General features: G+C 45.3%; 1 protein-coding gene across 1 annotated transcript in view; it reads left to right on the plus strand.

Annotated features, from left to right (window-relative positions):
• Positions 1–547: 547 nt before the first annotated feature.
• The window catches only part of LOC122923127 (cholecystokinin receptor-like), a 127,830-nt gene continuing 104,591 nt past the window's right edge, over positions 548–23,786 (plus strand). Inside the window, exon 1 of the mRNA XM_044273851.1 lies at positions 548–656. Coding sequence (XP_044129786.1) covers positions 617–656 — 40 coding nt within the window. The 5' untranslated portion in view covers positions 548–616. The remainder of the gene's footprint in view (positions 657–23,786) is intronic.

The following is a 23,786-nucleotide window of genomic DNA, read 5'->3' on the forward strand; positions in this document are numbered from 1 at the left end:
TGACTGTGGCAGTGCGAGGGTTAATGCGCTGGCATCAGTGTTTTCACCGATGCTGGCGCATACAGCAGGGGTCCGGCTATCAGTGATTGACGGACCCCTGCAGCTGATCGGGGGTGGGTGGGGGGCACAGGTCCTGCACCCGCCTGATCAGCCCGCCGTACATGTTCCTCGGACAGGCTTATTCCGGCAGGTGCCTGTGTTACCAGTGTGAGATGGAGAAACAGTCATTATCTGAATACTGTGTATATGAATACTGATTCTTTAGCATTGTCATTCTGTTCTTTAGCCACTAGATGTCGCTGTTTCTTAACACAGCTAACATAGTCCAAATGTTTGAATATTCATAGGAGGTGGGGTTGGTGAGTCTAGAGAAGAACCAGGAAGCTGCCTCTGCCTCCATCTTGAGAGGTACAGAGAAGGACTGTGTGGTACAGAATCCGGTCGCATCCAGTCGTCAGGGAGTCTTGGAGTGATCGGAGTTGCAGCTGTAGGAGGCTGATTCCGGTCCAAGTCCAGAGGAAGAGGATCGTTTCCAGGAAGGCTGTTAGGAGCTTTGAAACAAAACGCTATCTTCTCTGCAGGGCCACATGTGTGCTGAAGTAACTTGCTGCTCTCTATGTTAACAACATCATCGGATGAAACAGATCCCCGGGTCGGTAAGACGGCTCGTGTACGCACCCCAATATAGGATTGGCGCCTAAACACTAGAGACTGAGATCAAACCTGCCGGTAGTTAGTGTTGCTGAGTGTCAGGCTACCAAGAATTGCTGCTTGTTTTTCACAAGGACTTGTCAGTTAAAGCTTTGGTTCGCTCCGGAGAACAGAGAGGACTTCACCATAACCTTTAGTTACCCCAGCGTGTTTATCGGGAGTGATATATATATTAGGCACATTTCAGTTTTGGCTTAGGGAGGGGAATATCACGGTACAGGCTGGTAAGATTATAAGCTGCTGTGTCGCACCACGGGCTAGCCTGTATCTCACACACGCGAATGTTCCTGTTATTCAGGGTAGTAACAGGTATGGCGAGGCAGAGTTCGCTCTGCTGGCAGTAGGTAAATTGCACAAGTGTTTTCTGGCTACCATGACAGGGCGCCGTGCTGTGCGACATAGAGTCTGGAATCTGATTTCATGTTTACTGCATTTGGGACTGTGTTTGATATCCCGTAATAGTAAAACAAGGCCTGTTCTACAAGAGCTGGTGTCAGAGTCGTTTTCCTTGTTCGTGACTTCGCTGTATCCTGGGAGCCCTCCCCCGGTCACGGTCTTACACCAGTAGCAACTGGAGGTGGTTGCGCCGGAGTTAGCTTGGCTGTGGGCGCAGTGCATGACATATTTGGTGGCAGCAGTTTGATTGCTGTTTAGATGTTTCAGTGTCAGATGTTTAACACTGTACAACTGAAAAAACAAGAATTGTATTTATTTTTCTCTTAAAGGAACAGACACATGCGTTTATTTTATTAATACATAGCGGCTGAAGTGTTCCCTTCCTTTTGTCTGTTATTCTGTAGAGAGGATGGATGCAGACCAGGGAGATGGAGCTGGCATTGTTGGGCATAGTAGCCCGCTGATCCTCCCCAATCCTGGCCCTTTGTCACACCAGGAAGCTATGCAGCAGTGGGCGCTGACCAACCTGAAGGAATATAGTCATTGGCTGAGGGAGGAGAGCGTTGCTGAACGTGCTGCTGAACACGCTGAACGTATTGCTGCTGAGGAACGTGCGGAACGAGCTGCTGAGGAACGTGCGGAACGAGCTGCTGCTCGCCAACATGAGCTTAACATGGAGCAAATCAGATTGCAACACTTGATCCAGACGGCTGTGCCGGCAGCTGTCCAGCCGATCATTAAGCCAAAGTTACGAGAACTGGATAAGGATGATGAGGACATTAAACTATTTCTGAGAGCTTTTGAATCGGCATGTTACAATGATGTAATCCCAGAAGTACAGTGGGCTGGTCCCCTTATGTCCGCCCTGAAAAGCAGAGCCAGAGACGCACTGCTAGAGCTGCCGCTGGAGCAACGCGGTACATTTCTGGAAATCAGACATGTTGACACCAGAGTCATATAGGCAGAAGTTCTGTTCGCTTCAGCAAGGCATTGAAGAGACCTTTATGGATTTTGCCAGTCGGCTGCATACTACCTGTGAACAGTGGTACACCCCTCTAACTGAAAATACACGTCAGTCGTTAGCCGACTTGATCCAGAGAGAGCAGTTTATTTACAACTGTCCGCCGAGAGTGCAAAGGTATGTTTGCGAGCACAAGCCACAGAATCTGCGGGAGGCTGCCGCTTTGGCAGATGAATACCTTGCCTTGTTGAGGACCAGAGGAATGAAGAACATCTTGTTCCAGATTGGGGAAGCGGTTGCTTCCAGTGCTTCTTCCCCCAGACCAGCAGTTGCACAAGTGAAACGGCAGCTACATTTGTTGTAAATTGGATCATATCAGGCGTGATTGTCCCTGACAACGGAGAAGTCCTCCAGTGACCATGCCAGAGTTTCACCTGTCCGCCACCAACCAAGTGTAGCTCTTGTGGGTAAACAGACCCACAGCTCAGATGACAACTTGCAGGCTGTTACAGTTGGCAACCGATGCACTATGGGTTTCCGGGACACAGGAGCCCAAGAAGAAGGACATCATGCCGGATAAAACACCAGCAATCACAGGTGTAGGAGGGGTTACTTCTGAGGTACCCCTAGCATGTGTATACTTGGATTGGGGTGTTGGAAGGGGGATGAGGGAAGTGGGTGTCGTGTCAGTGATCCCTGCAAATGTCTTACCAGGTATAGATCTAGGACATATGACGTGTTCGCATGTTAATAATGTAAGGTTAGATAGTACTCCAATCTGATTGTGTGGGCAACAGGAGATGGTTCCCAAACCAGATAATAATAAAATTCAGACTCCTGTACTCCACTTTGCTTTTTAGATCAATGCTTTTATTTTAAAATTTAAAGAGCGGTTCCAGTCAAAAAAACGTTTTTCGGCATATAGCCTTCTTCAGTACAACTGGAGGGGCATATAAAGATATCTTAATGAGTGCATTGCAATAGTCTTAAACACAAAATTAAAATAAATAAACAATATATCAATACAAGATGTAGACCGAAGAGCAGAAAAGGCAATATAGATATAATAGATTGCGAAGAACACATGACCATCCGGTTGTATAGGAGCAACAGGAGCATCACAGGAAGTCCAGGAAGGGGGATTATAATTCAAAGATCATGAGGAAAGACGTGTGTTGATGGCTGGCCTGAGGTCGGTGTCACTAGTCACAATTCAAGGTAACAGGCAAGTCCAAAACTGAGAGGCCCAGGATGGGGTGGGAAATGTTAAGGAGGGCAAATAGCAAGCAGAACATCAGGTATAGATCAGGCTCCAGGTTCATATGTTAAATGGGATATACCTTATATAATACACATGTACAGTATCCAGTAGGCTATATGGTAATGCCAGAAAGAAGTAACGTAGTAGCACTAGAATATAATATAGTACAGGCTGAATAATATCTATATAGGAGGTACACATGAAAAAACCTTGTACAGGGAGCCCTTTGCCAGTTAATGGATGGTAAATCTGTTTGTGACGTGGGAACATTGTGTGCAGTGAAGGCAGGGGAATGTGCCTTGTCTTTAGGAACATTTGTCGTGGGATTCTGATATTTGAGCCTTTATCTGCTCGTACTAGAATGTCCCTAACCCTAACCCTGAGGGACATTCTAGTACGAGCAGATGAAGGCTCAAATATCAGAATCCCACGACAAATGTTCCTAAAGACATAACGACAAGGCACATTCCCCTGCCTTCACTGCACACAATGTTCCCACGTCACAAAAGGAGATAAGACTTACCATCCATTAACTGGCAAAGGGCTCCCTGTACAAGGTTTTTTCACGGGTGACTCCACAAACGATGTATATATCATTAAATGTCCCTGTGGTCTAGCGTACGTTGGCGAAACTACACATACCACTGGAGACAGGATATGCCAACACAAATCCAATATCCGTTGTCAAAATAACCATCTACCTATCCCTGCACATTTTGCAGCCAAACGACATACCATTGCCCAACTGCGGTTTCAGGTGGTGGAACAAATATCAGTCCCCTGAAGAGGCGGGGACTTATCCTGCATCCTTATGCATAGGGAAGCTGTGGCGAAACCAACCTCACATGTTACTGCCTATCAGACAACATATGTTTCAAGCAGCATGGGAGGGTCCCTATCCCATCCTCATCCCCATCCCATCCTGGCAAAAAAGGACAAGGTACATGTTGCGGAGCTCCAAGGTATACCCTCAATATCTTCACTTAAATCCCCTTGTAGCTGAAGAAACAGGTCAATATTCAAGAGACAATTTCCCCAGTGACTGGACGACACACAGTTTGGGAGTCAACTGACTTTACTAGGCATGTGCACCTGGCTTCAAACCTCCAACAGCCTCATTCACATACAATACATAGATACAAGGAAAGGTGGGGTCAGACAATAGCAAGGGCTGATGGGAGGTTGAGGGGGGAGGGGAAGAGGTACAGACAAGAAAGACATTGGATAAGTGCGATGTTTGCCACAATGCTCCCCCAGAACCAAGCCGGCATACACAGTCTGATCCCAACGGATTGGCTTGGGGATGTCCGGAGGAGCGCTCACAGATCACTTTTCAAGTTCAGTTTGTCTGGATAACCCGTCGGCGTTGCCATTTTGCTTCCCAGGGCGGTAGTGGATGGTAAAGTCAAAAGGCTGCAGCGCCAAACTCCAGCGCAGCAGCCGGGCATTGTCTCCTGACACCCTGTTCAGCCGCACCAGCGGGTTGTGATCTGTGAATAAGGAAAAGAGTTGTCCATACAAATAGGGCTGCAGCTTTTTAAGGGCCCACACCACGGCCAGGCACTCTTTTTCTATGGCGGGGGTAAAAGTTTTCTGCTTAAGTAAGCCACTGGATGCTCGCCGCCATCTTCTCCGACTTGGCTCAGTACTGCCCCCAATCCAAACATAAAAGTGTCTGTGTGGACGAGAAAGCGTTTAGTTGGATCAGGGGCTGCAAGTACAGGTGCATTCACAAGAGCCGTTTTTAGTTGCTGGAATGCCTGCTCACACTCTGGGGTCCAGACTACTATCTTAGGAAGATTCTTGCGGGTCAAATCGGTGAGGGGTTTGGCCAGGGTACTGTAGTTGGGTGCAAATTTACGGTAGTATCCTGCGGTACCTAGGAATGCCAGTACTTGAGTTTTGGTCCGAGTGGTTGGTCATTTGGCTACAGCCTCAACCGGATCAGGTTTTTGTTGGCCACTTCCTACCCGGTGTCCTAGGTATTGGACTTCTGCCATCCCTATATGGCACTTACTGGGTTTCAGAGTTAATCCTGCCTCCCTTATACTGTCTAGTACGGCTCCTATGTGGGTCAGGTGTTCTGTCCAGGAGCGGCTGAAGATCGCTATATCATCTAGATAGGCGCAAGCGTACTCCTGGAACCCATCTAATAGCCGATCCACCATCCTCTGAAAAGTAGCCGGAGCGTTTTTCATCCCGAATGGCATGACCTTAAACTGGTACAGGCCAAACGGGGTGACAAACGCCGACTTAGGGATGGCGTCTTCGGCTAGGGGAATCTGCCAATACCCCTTACAAAGATCTATTGTGGTGAGGTATTGGCCCCTGGCCATTTTGTCCAGGAGCTCGTCTATCCTGGGCATAGGGTAGGCATCGGATATGGTCTTATCATTAAGCCTCCGGTAGTCTACGCAGAAGCGGGTAGTCACATCCCGTTTCGGGACCAGAACTACTGGGGAGGCCCAAGGGCTTTCAGAGTGCTCTATAACTCCAAGTTTTAGCATTTCTTCAATTTCCTTGCGCATATTATCCTTTACAGATTCAGGTATGCGGTAAGGAGGTTGGCGGAGAGGGGTCTGCCCTGGTGTTTCTACTCTGTGGGTGGCTAACGGGGTGTACCCGAGGAGATTAGAAAAAGTGGTTCCTTTTTCCCTTATTAGACTATGAACCTGCGCCCTTTCCTGGGGACTCAGCCGTTCACCTAACTGAACCTCTTCCAGGTCCTCTTTCTGGCCCTCTTTCTCTAGGAGGTCTGGGAGAGGTAAATTGTCAAAGTCCTCTGCGGCAGAGGCGCAAATAGCAGTCACCTCTTCTATGCGCTCGTAGTAGGGCTTCAGCATGTTCACATGGAGCATGCGTCTGCCCCCTAATCCAGCGCACGGGCCGATCACATAGGTGGTATCACAGATTTGCTCCACCACCTTGTATGGGCCCTGCCAGGAGGCCTGCAGCTTGTCATTAGGGACTGGCCGTAGGATTAACACCTTCTGCCTGACCTGAAAGCTGAGGTCCCTGGCCCCCTTATCATACCATCTGCGCTGTCGTTGTTGGGCCGCTTGGAGGTTAGTACGTACCGCCTGGGTCAGAGCCTCCAAGCGTTCCCTAAACTCCAGCATGTATGGAACAATAGGGGTACCATTCGTAGTTACCCCTCCCTCCCAGTGTTCTCTGATAAGGTCTAAGGGACCCCTCACTCTCCTCCCGAACAATAATTCAAAAGGGGAGAATCCCGTGGATTCTTGGGGTACTTCCCTATAGGCAAAGAGCAAGTGGGGCAAAAACCGTTCCCAGTCTTTTTGAGTGTCTATGAACGTGCGAATCATCTGTTTAAGTGTTCCGTTAAACCGTTCACAGAGCCCGTTGGACTGGGGGTGGTAGGCAGAGTTTAAGATCGGTTTCACCCCACACACTTTCCAGAGTTGATGGGTGACTTCTGCAGTGAACTGGGTGCCCCTATCCGATATAATCTCCCGGGAAAATCCCATACGGGAGAATATTTGCATAAGGGCATCAGCTATAGTCTCTGCATGTACATTGGTCAACGCCACTGCCTCTGGGTATCTAGTGGCGTAGTCCACCACGGTCAAGATGTATTTCTTACCGGAGGGACTGGGTTTCGCTAGGGGTCCTATTATGTCTACGGTTACTCGACTGAAGGGTTCTTCAATTATGGGCAGGGATCTGAGTTTGGCTTTATAGCGATCCCCTCTCTTCCCTACCCTCTGGCAGGTATCGCACGTTTGACAGTATTGTCTAATATCCTTTGAGATACCTGGCCAGAAGAAGTTCTGCGTCAGCCGATGTTTCGTTCGGCTGATTCCTAAATGACCTGATAATGGTATATCGTGCGCGATGCGCAGCAACTCTTGTCTATACTTTCGGGGTACCACTAACTGCTTAGTGGGCACGGGTATGGACCCTGCTACTACCTTCTCTGCATAGCGGTATATGAGACCTTTGTCCCAAGCATATCTCTCTCCCTCCAACCCTCCTTGGTCCTTGTTTATCCTATCTTTATATACCTGCAGGGAGGGATCTAGGGCCACCTCACTGCCAAATTCCAGGGGGGCATCCCAGGGGAGAATAGGAGGGGTGTGTGGCATATTGTTTACCTGAGCCTCAGAGTGATCGGATGGAGCCGTGGTGCGTGCTTGCTGCCGGGTAACAACCGGGTAGGCCTCTTGGATAGTTGGTTGAGGGACAAAAGCAGAGGTGAGCTCCCCCAAGTCGTTGCCCAAAATAACATCAGCGGGCAAATCCTGCATAATTTCCACCTCCACGTTTCCATGCCCTGCCCCCTGAATCAAATGCACCTTGGCAGTGGGAACTTTGTAAATTGCTCCCCCTGCCACCCGTACAGCTACACAGTCTCCGGTGAGGGTGTGCTTAGGCACCAAATGATTTCGGACCAGGGTTAACGTGGCCCCAGAGTCACGTAATCCTTGTATACTCTTCCCCTCCATGTGTACCACCTGGCGGTGCCCCTGACGGTTGTCTGAGGCGTTTTGTATGGGGTTTACCTCGTGTAGGGTCCCCAGAGGCTCTTCTATTGAGATGACTGTGGACGTTGGGAGCACAGATTCTCTTTGGCAGCAGTGTACTGCAGCCCGATTTGGGGGAGGAGGACCCTGGTAGTTCCAGTTCTGGCGAGGTCGGTTACGTGGGCAGTCTCTCTGGATGTGCCCCTGTTGGTTGCAGGTGTGGCAGCGGATCGGTGGTCGGGTATTGTACCTAGGAGGGTACTGGTTGTGGCTCGCGGCTGGTCGTGGGTGAGCCAAGGTAGTCACTGCTGGCAGAGGGGTGGTAGATCCATACGTGGTCCGGTGTGGTGTGCGTTGGTCTCGTCTGGTGTCTTGGAACTCGTCAGCTAGCTTGGCTGCCTCTGGTAGGGTACGGGGTTTGCGATCTCGTACCCAATTTTGCAGTTCTGTGGTTAGTCCATTAAAAAACTGCTCCATTACTATTAACTGAAACATCTCTTCCATAGTGGTGACCCGTGTTGCTTCCATCCACCCCTTGGCGATTCGTTGTAGTTGGTGTGCCCATTCAGTGTGTGAGTCTTTTGTTTGTTTCTTGATGTCCCGGAATTTGAGTCGGTATGCCTCAGAGGTAATGGCATACCGTGCTAGGATGGCTTGTTTGACTTTGTGATAATTCCTGATGTCTTCGTCTGGGACGGTTCGGTATGCCTCTGCGGCGCGGCCTGACAATCTACCTGCCAGCAGGGGTACTTGGTCGGCTGGGCTGATGTCGTGTAGCTGGCACAACCTTTCAAAATCCTGTAGGTATTCGTCAATATCACTTTCTCCTTCTGTGTAATTTTTAAAAGCTTGGTAGGGAATCTTAGCTTTTCCCTGGGTAGTGCTGGTGGGCGCTGGGGCTCCTTCCCCAACTCGCTGAATAGCGTTTTGCTTAGCTACAATGTACTCGTGTACATCTGCTATCAGTCTTTCTAGTGTCTCCACGGAGGGGGTGTTTGGGTAAAAAGCTAACCTGCTATTGAGCTCTCTTGTAAATTCCGTTGGCTCTGTCTCCTGTGGAGTTGCCGCAGTGGTCGCTCTGTCCCCCTCCATCAGTTTGGCCACAAGAGTAGCTTTGGTTTTGTTGCTGGCTTTTCTTCCCCTTGCTTCCAATAATTCCTTTAACGTAGTTCGTTTCAATGTGGCATAATTCGTCTCCATTCACCGTTCGTTCGAATGACTGCACATATTCTTGAACTCCGGTATATCCGAATGGCTGTTTCAACGAACTGCTGCTTTGCTGTGCGGTTTGAATCCCACCGCTGCCACCAATTGTTGCGGAGCTTCAAGGTATACCCTCAATATCTTCACTTAAATCCCCTTGTAGCTGAAGAAACAGGTCAATATTCAAGAGACAATTTCCCCAGTGACTGGACGACACACAGTTTGGGAGTCAACTGTCTTTACTAGGCATGTGCACCTGGTTTCAAACCTCCAACAGCCTCGTTTACATACAATACATAGATTACTATGGTACAAGGAAAGGTGGGGTCAGACAATAGCGAGGGCTGATGGGAGGTTGAGGGGGGAGGGGAAGAGGTACAGACAAGAAAGACATTCGATAAGTGGCGATGTTTGCCACAGTACATTATGTAAAAAACTTGGATGGGAGGAGGTACAAAACTTTCCATGTAAATATGTTAAAGGAGCACATTGAGAGACCGGCTCATGTTATGGTAGTATGCAGGGTGCCCGACACTGAAGAAGGGGGTTACCTGCGAGACTTTTTGGATGATATAAAGAATGGGCAGAATGGAATATCAACCCTGAGCTGTCACCTCTACAGAAAAGTCAGCTTGGTGAGGTATTACGGAGATTTGCGGACACCTTCACAAGCAAGCTGGAAAAACACACCTCACGACTCACCATATAGAGACCGGTACCCATTCCCCAATCAAACAGTTTGTCTATCGAGTCTCAGATCAGGTTCGGGCAGACATAAAAAGGGAAACTGAGAAGGTGAAAGAGTTGGGGGTGATCCAGGAATCCCATAGTGCCTGGGCTTCACCAGTGGTGCTAGTCCCAAAAAAGGACAAAACAGATTCTGTGTGGATTACAGAAAGCTCAATGCTATTACTACCTCTGATGTCTGTGAAGGTTCTCATTTATCCAGGTCATGGTATATATCTGTAAAGAATAATTCAAGGCAACTGGACGTACTGTAGATTTCTTGAAAACGTTTCACTCATTCTTCCAACGAGCTTTCTCAATTCTGAGTGATTGTACAAAAATTCTGGGAATAAATATGTAACTGAATCCACATCTGGTAATTAGACCCAGCATTGGGTCAAAGGTGTTGATTCCATTATCCTAATTGGAGTCAGTAGGTGATAAAGACTTCCCAGAAAAAGATGTCAAGACAGCATTGTATGTGGTAGACTATGTGGTAGAACATCCAAAACATCCAAAACATCTTAAAAAAAACAGCACACTTCTGGATGAAAATTCTTTGGACAGATGAAACCAAGATCAACCTCTACCGGAATGATGGAAAGAAAAAGTGTGGCAAAGGCATGGTACAGCTCATGATACAAAGCATGTCCATGAGTTCAACAAAGGGTTTTCAACCAAGTATTAGAAATTTTAATTTTATTTACAATTATTTAATTCGTCCAATTACTTTTGAGCTCCTGAAATGAAGGGATTGAGTTTAAAAAATACTTTAGTTCCTCACATTTTTATGCAATAATTTTGTTCAAACGACTGAATTAAAGCTGAAAGTCTGAACTTCAACTGCATCGGAATTGTTTTGTTAAAAATCCATTGTGGTAATGTTCAGAACAAAGATTAGAAAAATGTTGTCTCTGTCCAAATATATATGGACCTAACTGTAGGTATGACTGAAGTGCACTACCTGGGACATAGAGTGGGAGGTGGGAAGCTAAAGCCAGACACGGGTAAAATAGAGGCAATCACCAGTTGTCCCATCCCACGCACCAGAAAACAAGTGCAAGCTTTCTTGGGAACAGCAGGGCACTATCGGAAGTTTGTTAAAGTGTTCTAGCTAAGCCCCTGACGGACTTGACCAAGAAGGCTGGAGGAAAGGTCGTCACATGAACCGCGGAGTGAGACCAGGCCTTCCAAGCCCTAAAACACACCCTAGGTAGTGCCCCTGTACTACAGGCCCCTGACTTTGGGCGTAAGTTTGTGGTACAGACAGACGCCTCGGACTTCGGCCTAGGTGCTATCCTAAGCCAGGTAAATCAGGCTGGGCAGGAGAATCCTGTCCTATATTTGAGCAGGAAGCTACTGCCAGCCGAGGTGGGCTACCCCACTATAGAGAAAGAATGTCTCGTCATTGTTTGGGCACTGAAGAAATTGGAGCCATACTTCTATGGCCGAAATTTCACAGTGATCACGGACCACATCCCCTTAAGTTGGCTGAATCAGGTATCTGGGAACAATAAGAAACTCCTCCGTTGGATCCTCTGTCTCCAGAGTTATGATTTCAGTATTCAACACAGAAGTGGCAAAACCCATCAGAATGCCGATGGACTATCCAGGCAGGGGAATGAAGTTGCTGCGGAGTAGGGTCTTGAAGACCGTACCCCTGGCTTGCATTTAGGTGGGAGGTGTGATGATAGTGGTGTATTAATATAGTAAACAATATACCACAGGGCCGTGAGGTTTTGCTGACACATACATATACAGCCATAAATTCATAGTCACTTGCCCCTTGGGAGTTTTAAACCGTTTCTGATCTGCTAATTTTCTGTTAGAAATAACTGAAATGGCACCAGACTGGCAGCCATTTCAGTAAGAGTTGTTGGTTTCCTAGGCAACCTGTCAGAGTCTATAGTAACTGGATGTAGGAGTCCATTTTGTGTAGTGAGTTCAGAGAGAGCAGCAGAATAGAGCGCTGTGTTGTCACGGCCCTGACAGCGATACCCAATGTGTGCAGGACTCTAGACAGAGCCTAATACTCGGGTATCATTTCAGTGTTAAACCCTGTTGTTTACATTGCATGCCCTATGTCTTGTCTCCCATTTTTCTGTAAATCTTTGAGAACGCCTCTTGTTATAACTGACTTTGTTCCATTAAAAATAACTATTTTATTTTAATTGTCTGTTTCCTTTCACTCTGAAATATGAACAGCTTGAGAATCCAACTTCCTTCAGGAGAGAATTGGTATATTCCAGTGTTATGGTTAAGATTTCATTGTATGACGATTGTATATGTATGGAGACTGTCCAATCAGATGTGGGTCATCTGAGAAGAGATTATTGTGTCCAGGAAAGTGACCAATAGGTCTTTGGCATAGAACCCAAGTGTTACATTGCAATAGGTCATAGGCGATCGATCGGCAGGGAGCAAGTTGATGCTTAATTGACGGTAAATTGGCAATGACAATATCAAAATCCCTGATCCTTAGGTTTAGTGTGGTTCTTTTTACGAACCTGGTGGCAGTAAGTATAGGGTGTGGGAGTTAATGCTTTGATTGACTCTTAGCACCCATATATTTTCACGGCCATGTTACGCGGACAGGCTCTTTCCGGCAGGTGCCTGTGTTACCAGTAGCAACTGGAGGTGGTTGCACCGGAAATAGCTTGGCCGTGGGCACTGTACATGACAATGGTAATGACACAGCAGGTTTTCCAGACATAAACAAGTTTCCAGACATAACAACAGAGCTAACACCAGACATTTAAAAGGTCAGACTGTCCACTTTTAATGGTAAACAAGTCTCCGTTTTTGTCACGGCTGAGGATGGGGAAAACCCTCAGCCGTGCGATGCCAGAAGATGGACGGTTAGTGCAAGGCCAGGACAGGAATCAGGGAGCAGGTCACCTCCTACACATCCCTAATTCTGACCCTGTCTCCTATCTGTATGAGCCAACCCTGAAGGTAGGAGGGCTCATACTCCGTAACCTGATATTCCTGCTAGCCCTCAGGCTGGCCCTGGACTAGGAGCAGGGCAAGACGACCTGTTCCTCCTAGACACGGAGGAACAGGAGTCTCACTGTCCAAGCTACATAGAAAGAGGAACATGAACAGACATATGGCAATGACAGGTAAGTGAGACTAGTACCACACTTACCTGCCACAGACACACAACCTGGAACCCACGTGCAAGTGCTGCTGTCCACAACAACACAAAGGACACCGCACACACCAGACATCACACGGGAACCCAGGAAACCATATGCTGCAATAATAAAGAGACCAAACAAACATCTTCTAAACACTATACATAAACCTATGACCACAAGGGTTGCCCCCACTGGCAGATGGAATTACACAGGAGGCTGCTCCAGCTAGCCATGGCTGAAGAACCCCTCAGACTAGAGATATTGACTGAGGCTTTATAGGCCCAAGTAGCCACACCTACACAGACACACCCAGTGTTCACACACACAGAAGGGAATTAACCCTTCCAACACCAGGCAAGGGGAGATGGCCACTTAAAGGGGAAGTACACACATAAACCCATACTTCACCTGTTGCCGCGGGCAACAGCATGCGTGGCAATCATGTCCTGGGGATCAGCCATAGGGCTGAGACACTGCCACCACATGCACACAACACCACACGTTGCCACGGGCAACCAAGTGAAGGAAAGTGTCACAAAACACAGCATAGGCCGTGACAGTTGTTCCCTCCAAAACATGGTCTTTTTTAACCTCTTGAGTACCAAGCCATTTTTCACCTTAAATCCCAGGCAGATTTTTGCAAATCTGACATGCGTCACTCTATGTGGTAATAACTTTGGAACACTTTTACTTATCCAAGCCATTATGAGATTGTTTTCTTGTGGTGATAAATTGCTGGGGGGCACATGGCACGATACAGAACGGAAAGAGGCACCATATGGCTTTTGCAGCACAGATTTTGATGGATTGGGTTAGGGATTCCATTGGATTTTATTTTTTAAGTGATTGTCTTATGTCTTATGTTTCAGGTTTATATTAGCTGCTAACATTGTGATGTTTTTTGTTTTGTTTTGCACATGAAGCCTCTGAATTGTAAAGTGCTGCGGAATATGGTGGCGTTATAGAAATACAGATTATTATTATTATTACCAACCTACCCACCAGTCCAATAAAATCCAGCCCAGAACAAAGGCTTAAGTAACCTGACCCAGCAAACTTTGCTTTGCTGAGACAACACAACTTTTTGGATTGTCTGTTATCACCCATCTGAGGTCTCTGGGTGAAATATACACCCCTTCCAGAACGTTACCATACACTGGTATATATACATATATATAGTGGCAAATTACTGGTGAAAATTACGGTTACTGTTACAGTTAAGCAAGTTGAAGATTAAATGATTGTACACTTTGGGGGGGGGGCAGTTTTTCTTTTTTATTATTGCATTGTACTCATTTTGAGCTGAAAATATTTTTTTAAATTGGTCTTTATTAAAAATATGGAATCCAGTTTAAATCCCCAAGGCTGGAAAGCACCTATTAAAACCAGAATCGTATAGACCTTTATCATTGTTGAACACCGATATAAAAATATTAGCTGAAATTTTAGCAGATAGATTATCAGAAATAATAAAAACAATTAGAAATGAAGATCAAAAGGGATTTATCCCTGGGAGATCGATAAATTCTAATATCAGGAGGGTGTTAACTAATATAGAGGGAAATCGAGAAAAGGATGGTAGGAAAGTATATTGTCATTGGATGCAATTATAGCGTTTGATTGTATAGAATGGGATTATTTATGGGAGGTTCTTAAATGTTTTGGTTTTGGGGATAGATTTAAAAATTGAATTAAGTTCATATATTCGCACCCTAGAGCTAGAATATCGGTGGATGGGGTGATGTCCCCGCCCTTTGCCCTTTCGAGAGGCACTAGGCAGGGTTGTCCCCTGTCCCCAATGCTCTTTGCAATAGAACATTTGGCTATAATTATTTGTGAAAATGTTGAGATTAAAGGTTTTTTATATACGGAAGTATTAATAAAAAAATAACGTCGTACGCTGATGATGTTTTGTTGTTTTTGGAGAACACTGAGGTGGAACTAAGCAAAGTAATTGGTATAATTAATAAGTTTGGATATTTTTCAGGATTGAAAATAAACTGGGAAAAATCACATTTGATGTTATTAGGTGAGGATGGTTCGAATACAAGTTTAGATGTACACATAGTGGATAGAGGTGGTAGTTTTAAATATTTAGGAATAAACATTTCAAAAAATGTGTAAAGTCTGTAAAATTAAACATGGCCCATCTTTTAAGGGAACTGAGAAAGAAAATCCATATTTGGAAAAGATTACCATTATTAATGATGGGTCAAATTAATCTGGTAACGATGGTATTCATTCCCAAGGTCCTGTTTGTATTACAGAACGCTCCAGTGTGGTTGTCGAAAAATGCATTTAGGATAATTGATAAGGAAATTAGGGAGTTTATTTGGAAGGGGGGTATACCTAGGATAAAAAAGGGAACACTTCAACTACCTGTTAAAGAGGGGGGTTTGTCGCTTCCGAACTAGTTGCACATGTTGGGAATATGAAGGAAGGGGAAGTAATCCCAATATTGAGATGGAATTTAATAAAAATGGGGGATAAGGCTAAATAGGGTAAATTGATGGAGGTTCTAGATTCGAGTATTTTGGGGAACATAAGCACTGATAATCAAATATTTAATTTAATGGATTATGTTTGGAGAGAAATAAAAAAAAAATGGGAATAAAAGGTTATTAAGAATAGACTCCAATATGGAATAATATTAATTTGAATGAAATTCAGAAAATTAAGCAGTATCTAAATTGGGAAAATAGAGGAATATGTTTGCTAAGTCACATTTTTGAGGGGGATATATTGAAAGACTTTGAAACTTTGATAAATCCCCCCAAAAAAGATTTTTTTAAGTATTTACAAATTAGGGATACAATTTGTTATCAGTTGATCTAGAGAAATATAAAAAAAGAGCCCCTTCTGAGAACATTAGTCGCTTCCTTGGAAATAGAAAGGTTAAAGGTAGTATTTCAAGGAGATATAACATATTAATGAGGGAAATACCAACAAAAATGTAAATAGTAGCTAAAGAAAAATGCAAAAAAGAGGCTAATGGTTTGTCAGATGTTAAGTGGAAAGATGTATTAAGTAATAGGCCTCTGGTGTCATTAAGGGGGTTTCTCAGTTTTTTCTTAATCATAGGTCACATTGTTCACCTTCTCTATTTAAAAAAAATGGGCTTAAGAGACACAGATGAATGTTGGATTTGCTGTCTTTTCGGTCAGACCAGGGGCTGACGGACTCCTTATCTCTGCTCTCTGACATTATAAACGCTCATTATAGCTCAGTTGTTGTCTTACTGATAAGAATGTGGCTTAAATAAGTGTTTCTGACCTCTCAGTAGTTTACAGATAAGGGTTATTAGATGACCGGCACAAAGTGAAAGTACCAATCACACAGCTAGAAAAACAGTTAACCCTGTACAAAGCAGTTCAATGTTATTAATAAAGGCCAATTGAAAAAAAAATTCTATCCAAAAAGGAGTAATATGCAATCATAAAAAAATTCCCTTTGTATCTTAAGCAAAAACATTTTTTATTTTTTTCAGCGTCTACATTTTCAAAATAAGGAAAAAAGAAAAAGGTCCTGAAGCAAAACTATGGGCACCCTGTATGGAGAGTGCCTAGTAGCACATCTTGTAAATGCTTTTTGTAGCAGCCAAGAGTCTTTCTATCTTGTTTGAGGGATTTTCCTCCATTCTTACTTGCAGACATCTTCTAGGTCTGTGAGATTCCTGAGCTGTTTTGCATGCTTTGTTCTTTTGAGGTCTAGCCACATAATTTCAATGATGTTCAGATCAGGGGACTTTGAGGGCCATAGTAAAACCTTCCACAAGACGCAGTGCCTTTAAAAAGTATTCATATCCCTTTTTTATGTGATGGACCAACACAAAGTAGCAAGTATAGTCTGATACCCCTAAATAAAATCCAGTGTGACCATTTGCCTTCAGAAGTCATCTCATTAGTAATAGAGTCAACCTGTATAACTCCAGTTGTTCTGTGATTTGTGATCAAACAGCATCATGAAAACCAAGGAACACACCAGACAGGTCAGGGATAAAGTTGTTGTGAAGTGTAAAGTAGGGTTAGGTTATAAAAAAAATATCCCAAGCTCTGAACATTGGAGCACTGTTCAATCTATCATTCAAAAATGGAAGGAGTATGGCACAACTGCAAACCAACCAAGACCAGGCCGTTTACCTAAACTGACGGCCCAGGTAAGGAGAGCACTAATTAGAGAAGCAGCCAAGAGGCCCACGGTCACTCTGGAGGAGCTTCAGAGATCCACAGCTCAGGTGGGAGAATCTGTCCACAGGACAACTATTAGTTGTCTACTCCACAAACGTGGCCTTTATGGAAGAGTGGCAAGAAGAAAGCCATTTTTTAAAGCAGCCATAAGAAGTCCTGTTTGAAGTTTACCACAAGCAATGTAAAGGACACAGCAAACATGTGGACGAAGGTGTTCTGGTCAGAGGAGACCAAAGTGGATATTTTGGGCCTAAATACAAAACGCTATGTGTGGGGAAAACTAACACTGCACATCACCCTGAACACACCATCCCCACCGTGAGACATGGAGGTTGCAGCATCATGCTGTTGGGGGGGGATGGGGGGGGGATTTTCTTCAGCCAGAGCTACAATGGAAGGGTTTAGATCAAAGCATCTTCATGTGTTAGAATGATCTGTGACAAGACTTGAACATTTCTGTCCACAGGCGCTGACAGAGCACAAGCTCTTCTAAATTACAGCTGGTACCTCACATATCAGTACACTGCTGTATATACTATATATCTGTACACACTGCGTCTATTATACCTCGTACCTCACATATCAGTGCACTGCTGTATATACTATATATCTGTACACTCTGCATCTATTATACCTCGTACCTCACATATCAGTGCACTGCTGTATATACTCTATATCTGTACACACTGCATCTATTATACCTCGTACCTCACCTATCGGTACACTGCTGTATATACTATATATCTGTGTCCACTGCATCTATTATACTCTATAATAGATGCAGTATATATTATATAGAGCATAGTACTGACGTGTGAAGTACCAGGTGTAATAGATGCAGTTTGTACGGATATACAGTGGATATAAAAAGATGTTAAAATGTCGGTTTTTGTGATGTAAAAAAATTTGACAAAGATAAATCATTTCAGAACTTTTTCCACCTTTAATGTGACCTATGAACTGTATAACTCAATTGAAAAACAAACTGAAATCTTTAGGTGGAGGGAAGAAAAAATATAAAAATAAAATAATATGGTTGCATAAGTGTGCACACCCTTAAACTAATATTTTGTTGAAGCGCCTTTTGATGTTATTCCAGCACTCAGTCTTTTTGGGTATGCATGCCACTGAGGAAGGGGTTGAACCCCGAAACGCGTCTGGTGCTACACCCCATTGCTGTACTGAAACATTGAATTTACCAACCAACCGACCGCAACCGAAAAAACGAGCCGACCCCAATATCCTGATGGAATAGTGCTAAAAACAACTAAAGGCATATTCTGGGAGTAAAAACACCTGAAGGCTCAAAGTAATATCATCGGATGAACAACAGGTCGAAGGAAAGGTAACGGATTATCTCTCTTTGCAAGCTATTCAGGAGCGGGACGCCGCTACCTAGATTGCTTTGGCGTGACGTCGCCATATTTATTTGAAATACTGCAGTTAATGAAATACTGACATTATTTTCGGAGTCATTCCCATTGGACTAAGAGGCCTATTTAGATCGCATTTTTGAACATTTATCAGCTGGTCATCAAACACAATTTACTCTGTCTACAGCTTACCCATGTTACAATCCTTATGATACATAGTTTTATCTGTTATATTTGTGATACATTGTGCTACATTGTTTTATCAACTTTTTTCGTTGTAGTAATAAAAGCTAATATTTGCTTATAGTACCTGGTCTCTGTTATCCTTGAGTGCCCTGTTTATTCATTTTAAATAACTTTTTGGGTATGAGTCTATCATCATGGCACATTTTGACTTGGCAAGATTTGCCCACTCTTCTTTGCAAAAAGCCTCCAAATCTGTCAGATTGCTAGGGCATGTTCTGGGCACGGCCCTCTTCAGATCACCCCACAGATTGTCAATCGGATTCAGGTCTGGGCTCTGGCTGGGCCATTCCAAAACTTTAATCTTCTTCTGGTGAAGCTATTCCTTTGTTGATTTGGATGTATGCTTTGGGTCGTTGTCCTGCTGAAAGATGAAGTTCCTCATGTTCAGCTTTCTAGCAGAAGCCTGAAGGTTTTGTGCTAATATTGACTGGTATTTGGAACTGTTCATAATCCCCTCTAGCTTAAAGGGGTTGTCCGGGCTCAGAGCAGAACCCGGACATACCCTTATTTTCACCCAGGCAGCCCCCCTGAGGCTAGCATCAGTGCATCTCATGCTCCGATGCGCTCCCTTACTCTGCGCTAAATCTCGCAGGGCAAGGTCACTTCCTCCCGGCAGTGTGTTCGGTGACGTCATGGCTCTGATGGGCGGGCTTTAGCGCCGCACTATCCGTTTTACTGGCTAGGGCAGCCCTAAATCCCGCACATCAGTGCCGGTGAAATCACCGGGCTTCCTGGCAGCCCCATAGAGAGCCCTGGTACGTCACCGGATCTCCAAAAAATGCCTTTGCCTTGTGCAATTTAGCGCAGGGCAAAGGAGAGCATCAGAGCATGAACTGTTCCAATGCTCAAGTCAGGGGGGCTGCCGGGTTGAAAATGGAGGTATGTCCGGGTTAAGCTCTGAACCCAGACAACCTCTTTAACTAAGGCCCCAGTTCCAGCTGAAGAAAAATAGCCCCTTGGCATGATGCTGCCACCACCATGCTTCACTGTGGGGACTTCAGTACTGGGCCTATGAGGTCCATAGTCCCTTGGGGACCACCAACTGTTCCATAGGCTCACCCCGTAGTTGTTTTACCCGATACAACATATCCTGATGAACCACAAAACGGGGAAACACTGGCTCTGCCCCAGGTTCACCATCTGCTATTAACACATTTTCCCAGGCGCGGGATAGGGTTGGGTCCCGACGTTGGGCGGTACCAAAATTATCCACAGAGACCCTGAGGTCTGCCAATTCAGGACCCGGTGGCAAGTCCTCCACGTCTCCCACCATCACACTTAGTGGGGTTGTCTGCCCCTCTTCCACCGAAATGGCGGTCACCCCTACCGCTGGCCCTTCGGTCTCAGCTTCCCAGGATTCTGGTCTCTCCCCTGAGCCGGGCCACTCTTCTAGGGTTACCCGTGTCTCATGGGTATCAGTCACTCTCACAGAAGGCCACAGTTTTGGGAAGCCCGGGAAGTTTCTCCCTATTATGAGTTCATAATGTAGATTTGTGGCGACAGCCACCTCTTGGGTCCATCTACCGGCCACCGTGGTTAGAGACACCAGCGCGGTGGGGTAGTCTTTTAAGTCTCTGTGGATGCACATCACTCCAAATTTCCGGCCAGTATACTCAGTGGACCGCACCAGGGTAGCCATTACTAGGGTCACCAGACTCCATGAGTCCAGCAGAGCCTCCGCCGGAGTGTCTCCCACTTCCACCTGGCACAAATGATCTAGAGACTCTGGGTTACCTGTTGCACACAGCCTCCTGGCATAACGTGACTGACGGTAGCCATAGTTAGTGTCCATGGGCTCAACCCGATGGGGACAGTCAGCCCTTACATGGCCAGGCTCCTGACACTGCCAGTAGACTATCAGAGCCAGGTCTGGCGTGGGTACATCTCCAGTGGGTTTTATTGGCTCAAACCTCCGGGCCTGGGGTGGAGATTTCCGGAGTTTGCTGACCCCCCTCCCGATAGAACCCTCCTTTAGATTCCTGGTAGCTTCATAGCGTTCCACCAGGTCCACCATCTCAAGGGCATTGCCAGGAGACACCTGACCGATCCAGCGCTGGAGAGGGTATGGCAAAGCCCTCCAGAACATATCGGCTAACAGACGATCCAGCATAGCAGTGGGGCGCAGCACATCAGGTTGTTGCCATTTTTGAAAGAGGTGAAGTAAGTTATAACACTGGGGTCTTGCTGGCTCAGCCGGGTTGAACATCCACTGGGACCAACACATTCACCCCCAGTCTTGCCAGAATCTCACCCTTGACTTTCTGTTAGTGGCCCGCTTGATCGTCCGGCAAGTCGAAATACACCCGCTGGGAATCGGATACTAGGAACGGAGCGATGACCTCAGCCCACTGGTCACAGAGTAGCTTTTCCCTGATGGCGACTTTCTCGTACATCGCCAGTTAGGTTTCGATGTCTGCAGGGGTCAACTTAGGAATCGTGGCACGGACTGCTTTCCGGGCATCGTGGACGCTTGGGGTTGCTCCTGCTGTCTGCAAAGCCATCACGTGTTGTAGCAGCAACTGGTTAGTCTCCTGCTGCTTATTAGCCTCGCGTTGCTGCAGGTTTTTCTCTCGCTGCTGCAGATTAGCCTCCATGAGGGCCTTCACAACAGCCTCTATTTTGTCGTGGGGCACTGGTTGTAATACCGCTGGTTTAATGTACGACATACAACCATGCCTGAAAAATGCAGAAACCAAAAATATCGGCGTTCACACCAGCCTCACTGCTCTTGATGGAAATCCTCGACCAATTGTGGGGTCTCGGTTTGGTAGACATGATTAGCAGGCGCAGTATAGAGGCAATAACAAGTTCTTTGGAACAAACAGTTCAGTGTTTTATTCACACTTTAGTCAAGTGACAAAACAAGCAGTCATAATCAAACAAAAAGTCACCTTGCGGTGTTGGTGGTATTTCACACCATGCGGCATTTCTGCCTCAAAGAGTCCTTGAGCATAGCAGTACCAACCTGTTTTCATACCAAACAGGTAGCAAGGCTTCCAGATCCCAACACAGAGACTTCGCTTCTGAGCCTAGCTGCCTATTTAAGGACAGCCAGGTGCTGCCAAAACCCGGACAGGTTAAAATCTGGTCCGTTATTTGACCTCACCAGGCTGTAAATCAGCCCAACAGCACATGCTGGGAGGAAAATACCTGCTTTCCCAGACCAAACCTCTCACTGTGTCACACTGGTCAGTTATATATTATGGTCATTGTGTGAGGTACATGAAGTAAAAGTGTTTGTAACTGTCTGCACTACTATATAAATGTGATATATGAGTAAAAATAGGGGGGGGGGGGGGATTATAAGAAAGGAGGAGGACCTTCTCTTACCGCTCCATTCTAGTCTCAGTGGAGAGCTCATATTCCATGCTTTTGGGGGTTGATGAACCTCTGATGATGATGGTAATGTCATCACAGGTCCAGGCAGATGCTTCCATCTAACCAGTGAACTACACCATGCTCTGTGCAGTTCCCTTACTAGATGTACAGGACCTGTGATGATGATGATAATGTCATCACAGGTCCTGGCTGATGCTCCTATCTAACGAGGAACTATACAATTTTTTGTGCAGTTCCTTTATTAGATTTACAGGACCTGTAATGACATTTTCTCAGGTCCTTTAGCTTTCCTCACTGATGGTAAATATACTATAGTGGAACTGGATGTAATGAGTGTAATTAGGGGCGGAGCCTCCACTGCAGGCCCCTTTTCTCTACAGGTCCCATAGCACCTGCAATATCTGCCTCTATTGGAGGTATGCCACTGGCCTCTATATGGGCAAAGCTGGTAGAGACGTCCCCCAAAAGACCTGCAGCTGTAATTGCGGTGAAAGGTGGTCCGACAAAGTATTGACTCAGGGGGGCTGAATACAAAAAGGGGTTGGCCACTATACGCATAAAAAAATTAAATAAAATGGCCCCAGATAATAACTTAAGCCAAGAGGAATGAGTATAATGAGAGATATACTGTGTATGTAGAAGTTTTCTAATGTGTTCCGCATAGTATGCTCCCATAGATGAGAGGCGGTGTGGGCGGAGCAGCTGCAAAGTGAAAGTAAAAATCCCAGCATGCATCACAGCAAGCATCTTCAGAGGAGCGGTCACATGACATCCCTGGCCAACTGTGATACCATAGTAACAACAGGACCTCAGGTGTCATCTCATCGCAGACAAGTCAGCATAAAGGTCCATTCACACGTCCGTGGTGTATTGCGGATCTGCCTATTCTTGCCCACAATAGGACATGTTCTATTTTTTTGCGGAGCCGGGGCTCGGAAGTTCGGGGCCACACTCAGGAAATGCGTATATTACGTTTTTTGTTAGGCAAGGTAACAAAAAATGGCCGTTCTGGCACAGTTTTTATTTTTTGTTTCCTACAACGTTCATCTGACAGTTTAGATCATGTGCTATTTTTATAGAGCAGGTTGTCACAGATGCGATGATATCAAATTTGTTCACTTTCTTTCTTTGTTTTTTCACTTTTACATAATAAAGCATTTTAGAAAAAAAAAATCATGTTTTTGAAAGCCATATATATTTTTTATTCTTTGGACGATTGTCTTAGGTAGGGTGTTATTTTTTGCGGAATGAGATTACGGTTTCATTGGTACTATTTTGGGGTTAATATGGCTTTTTGATTGCTTGGTATTGCACTTTATGTGATGTAAGGTGATAAAAAATAGCTTTTTTGGCACAGGTAAAAACTTTTTTTTTATGGTGTTCACCTGAGGGGTTAGGTCATGTGATATTTTTATAGAGCTGGTTGTTACGGACGCAGCAATACCTAATATGTAAAACATTTTTGTGTTTCCGAAAGCCATATTTTTTCCAGTTTTTGATTAATTGTCTCATGTATGAGCTTAAGTTTTGCGGGATGAGGTGACGGTTTCATTGGTACCATTTTGGGGTACATACAACTTTAAGGCTTAGTATTACATTTTTTGTGATGCAAGGTGAAAAAAATTGCTTTTTTGGCACATTTTTTTATTTTTATGGTGTTAGATCATGTGATATTTTTATAGAGATGGTGGTTATGGATGTGGCAATACCTAATATGTCTACTTTTTTATTTATTTATTTCACTTTAAAAGCATTTTTA

This window comes from Bufo gargarizans, unplaced genomic scaffold, assembly GCF_014858855.1.
Source record: "Bufo gargarizans isolate SCDJY-AF-19 unplaced genomic scaffold, ASM1485885v1 original_scaffold_1224_pilon, whole genome shotgun sequence".
Lineage (NCBI taxonomy): Eukaryota > Metazoa > Chordata > Amphibia > Anura > Bufonidae > Bufo > Bufo gargarizans.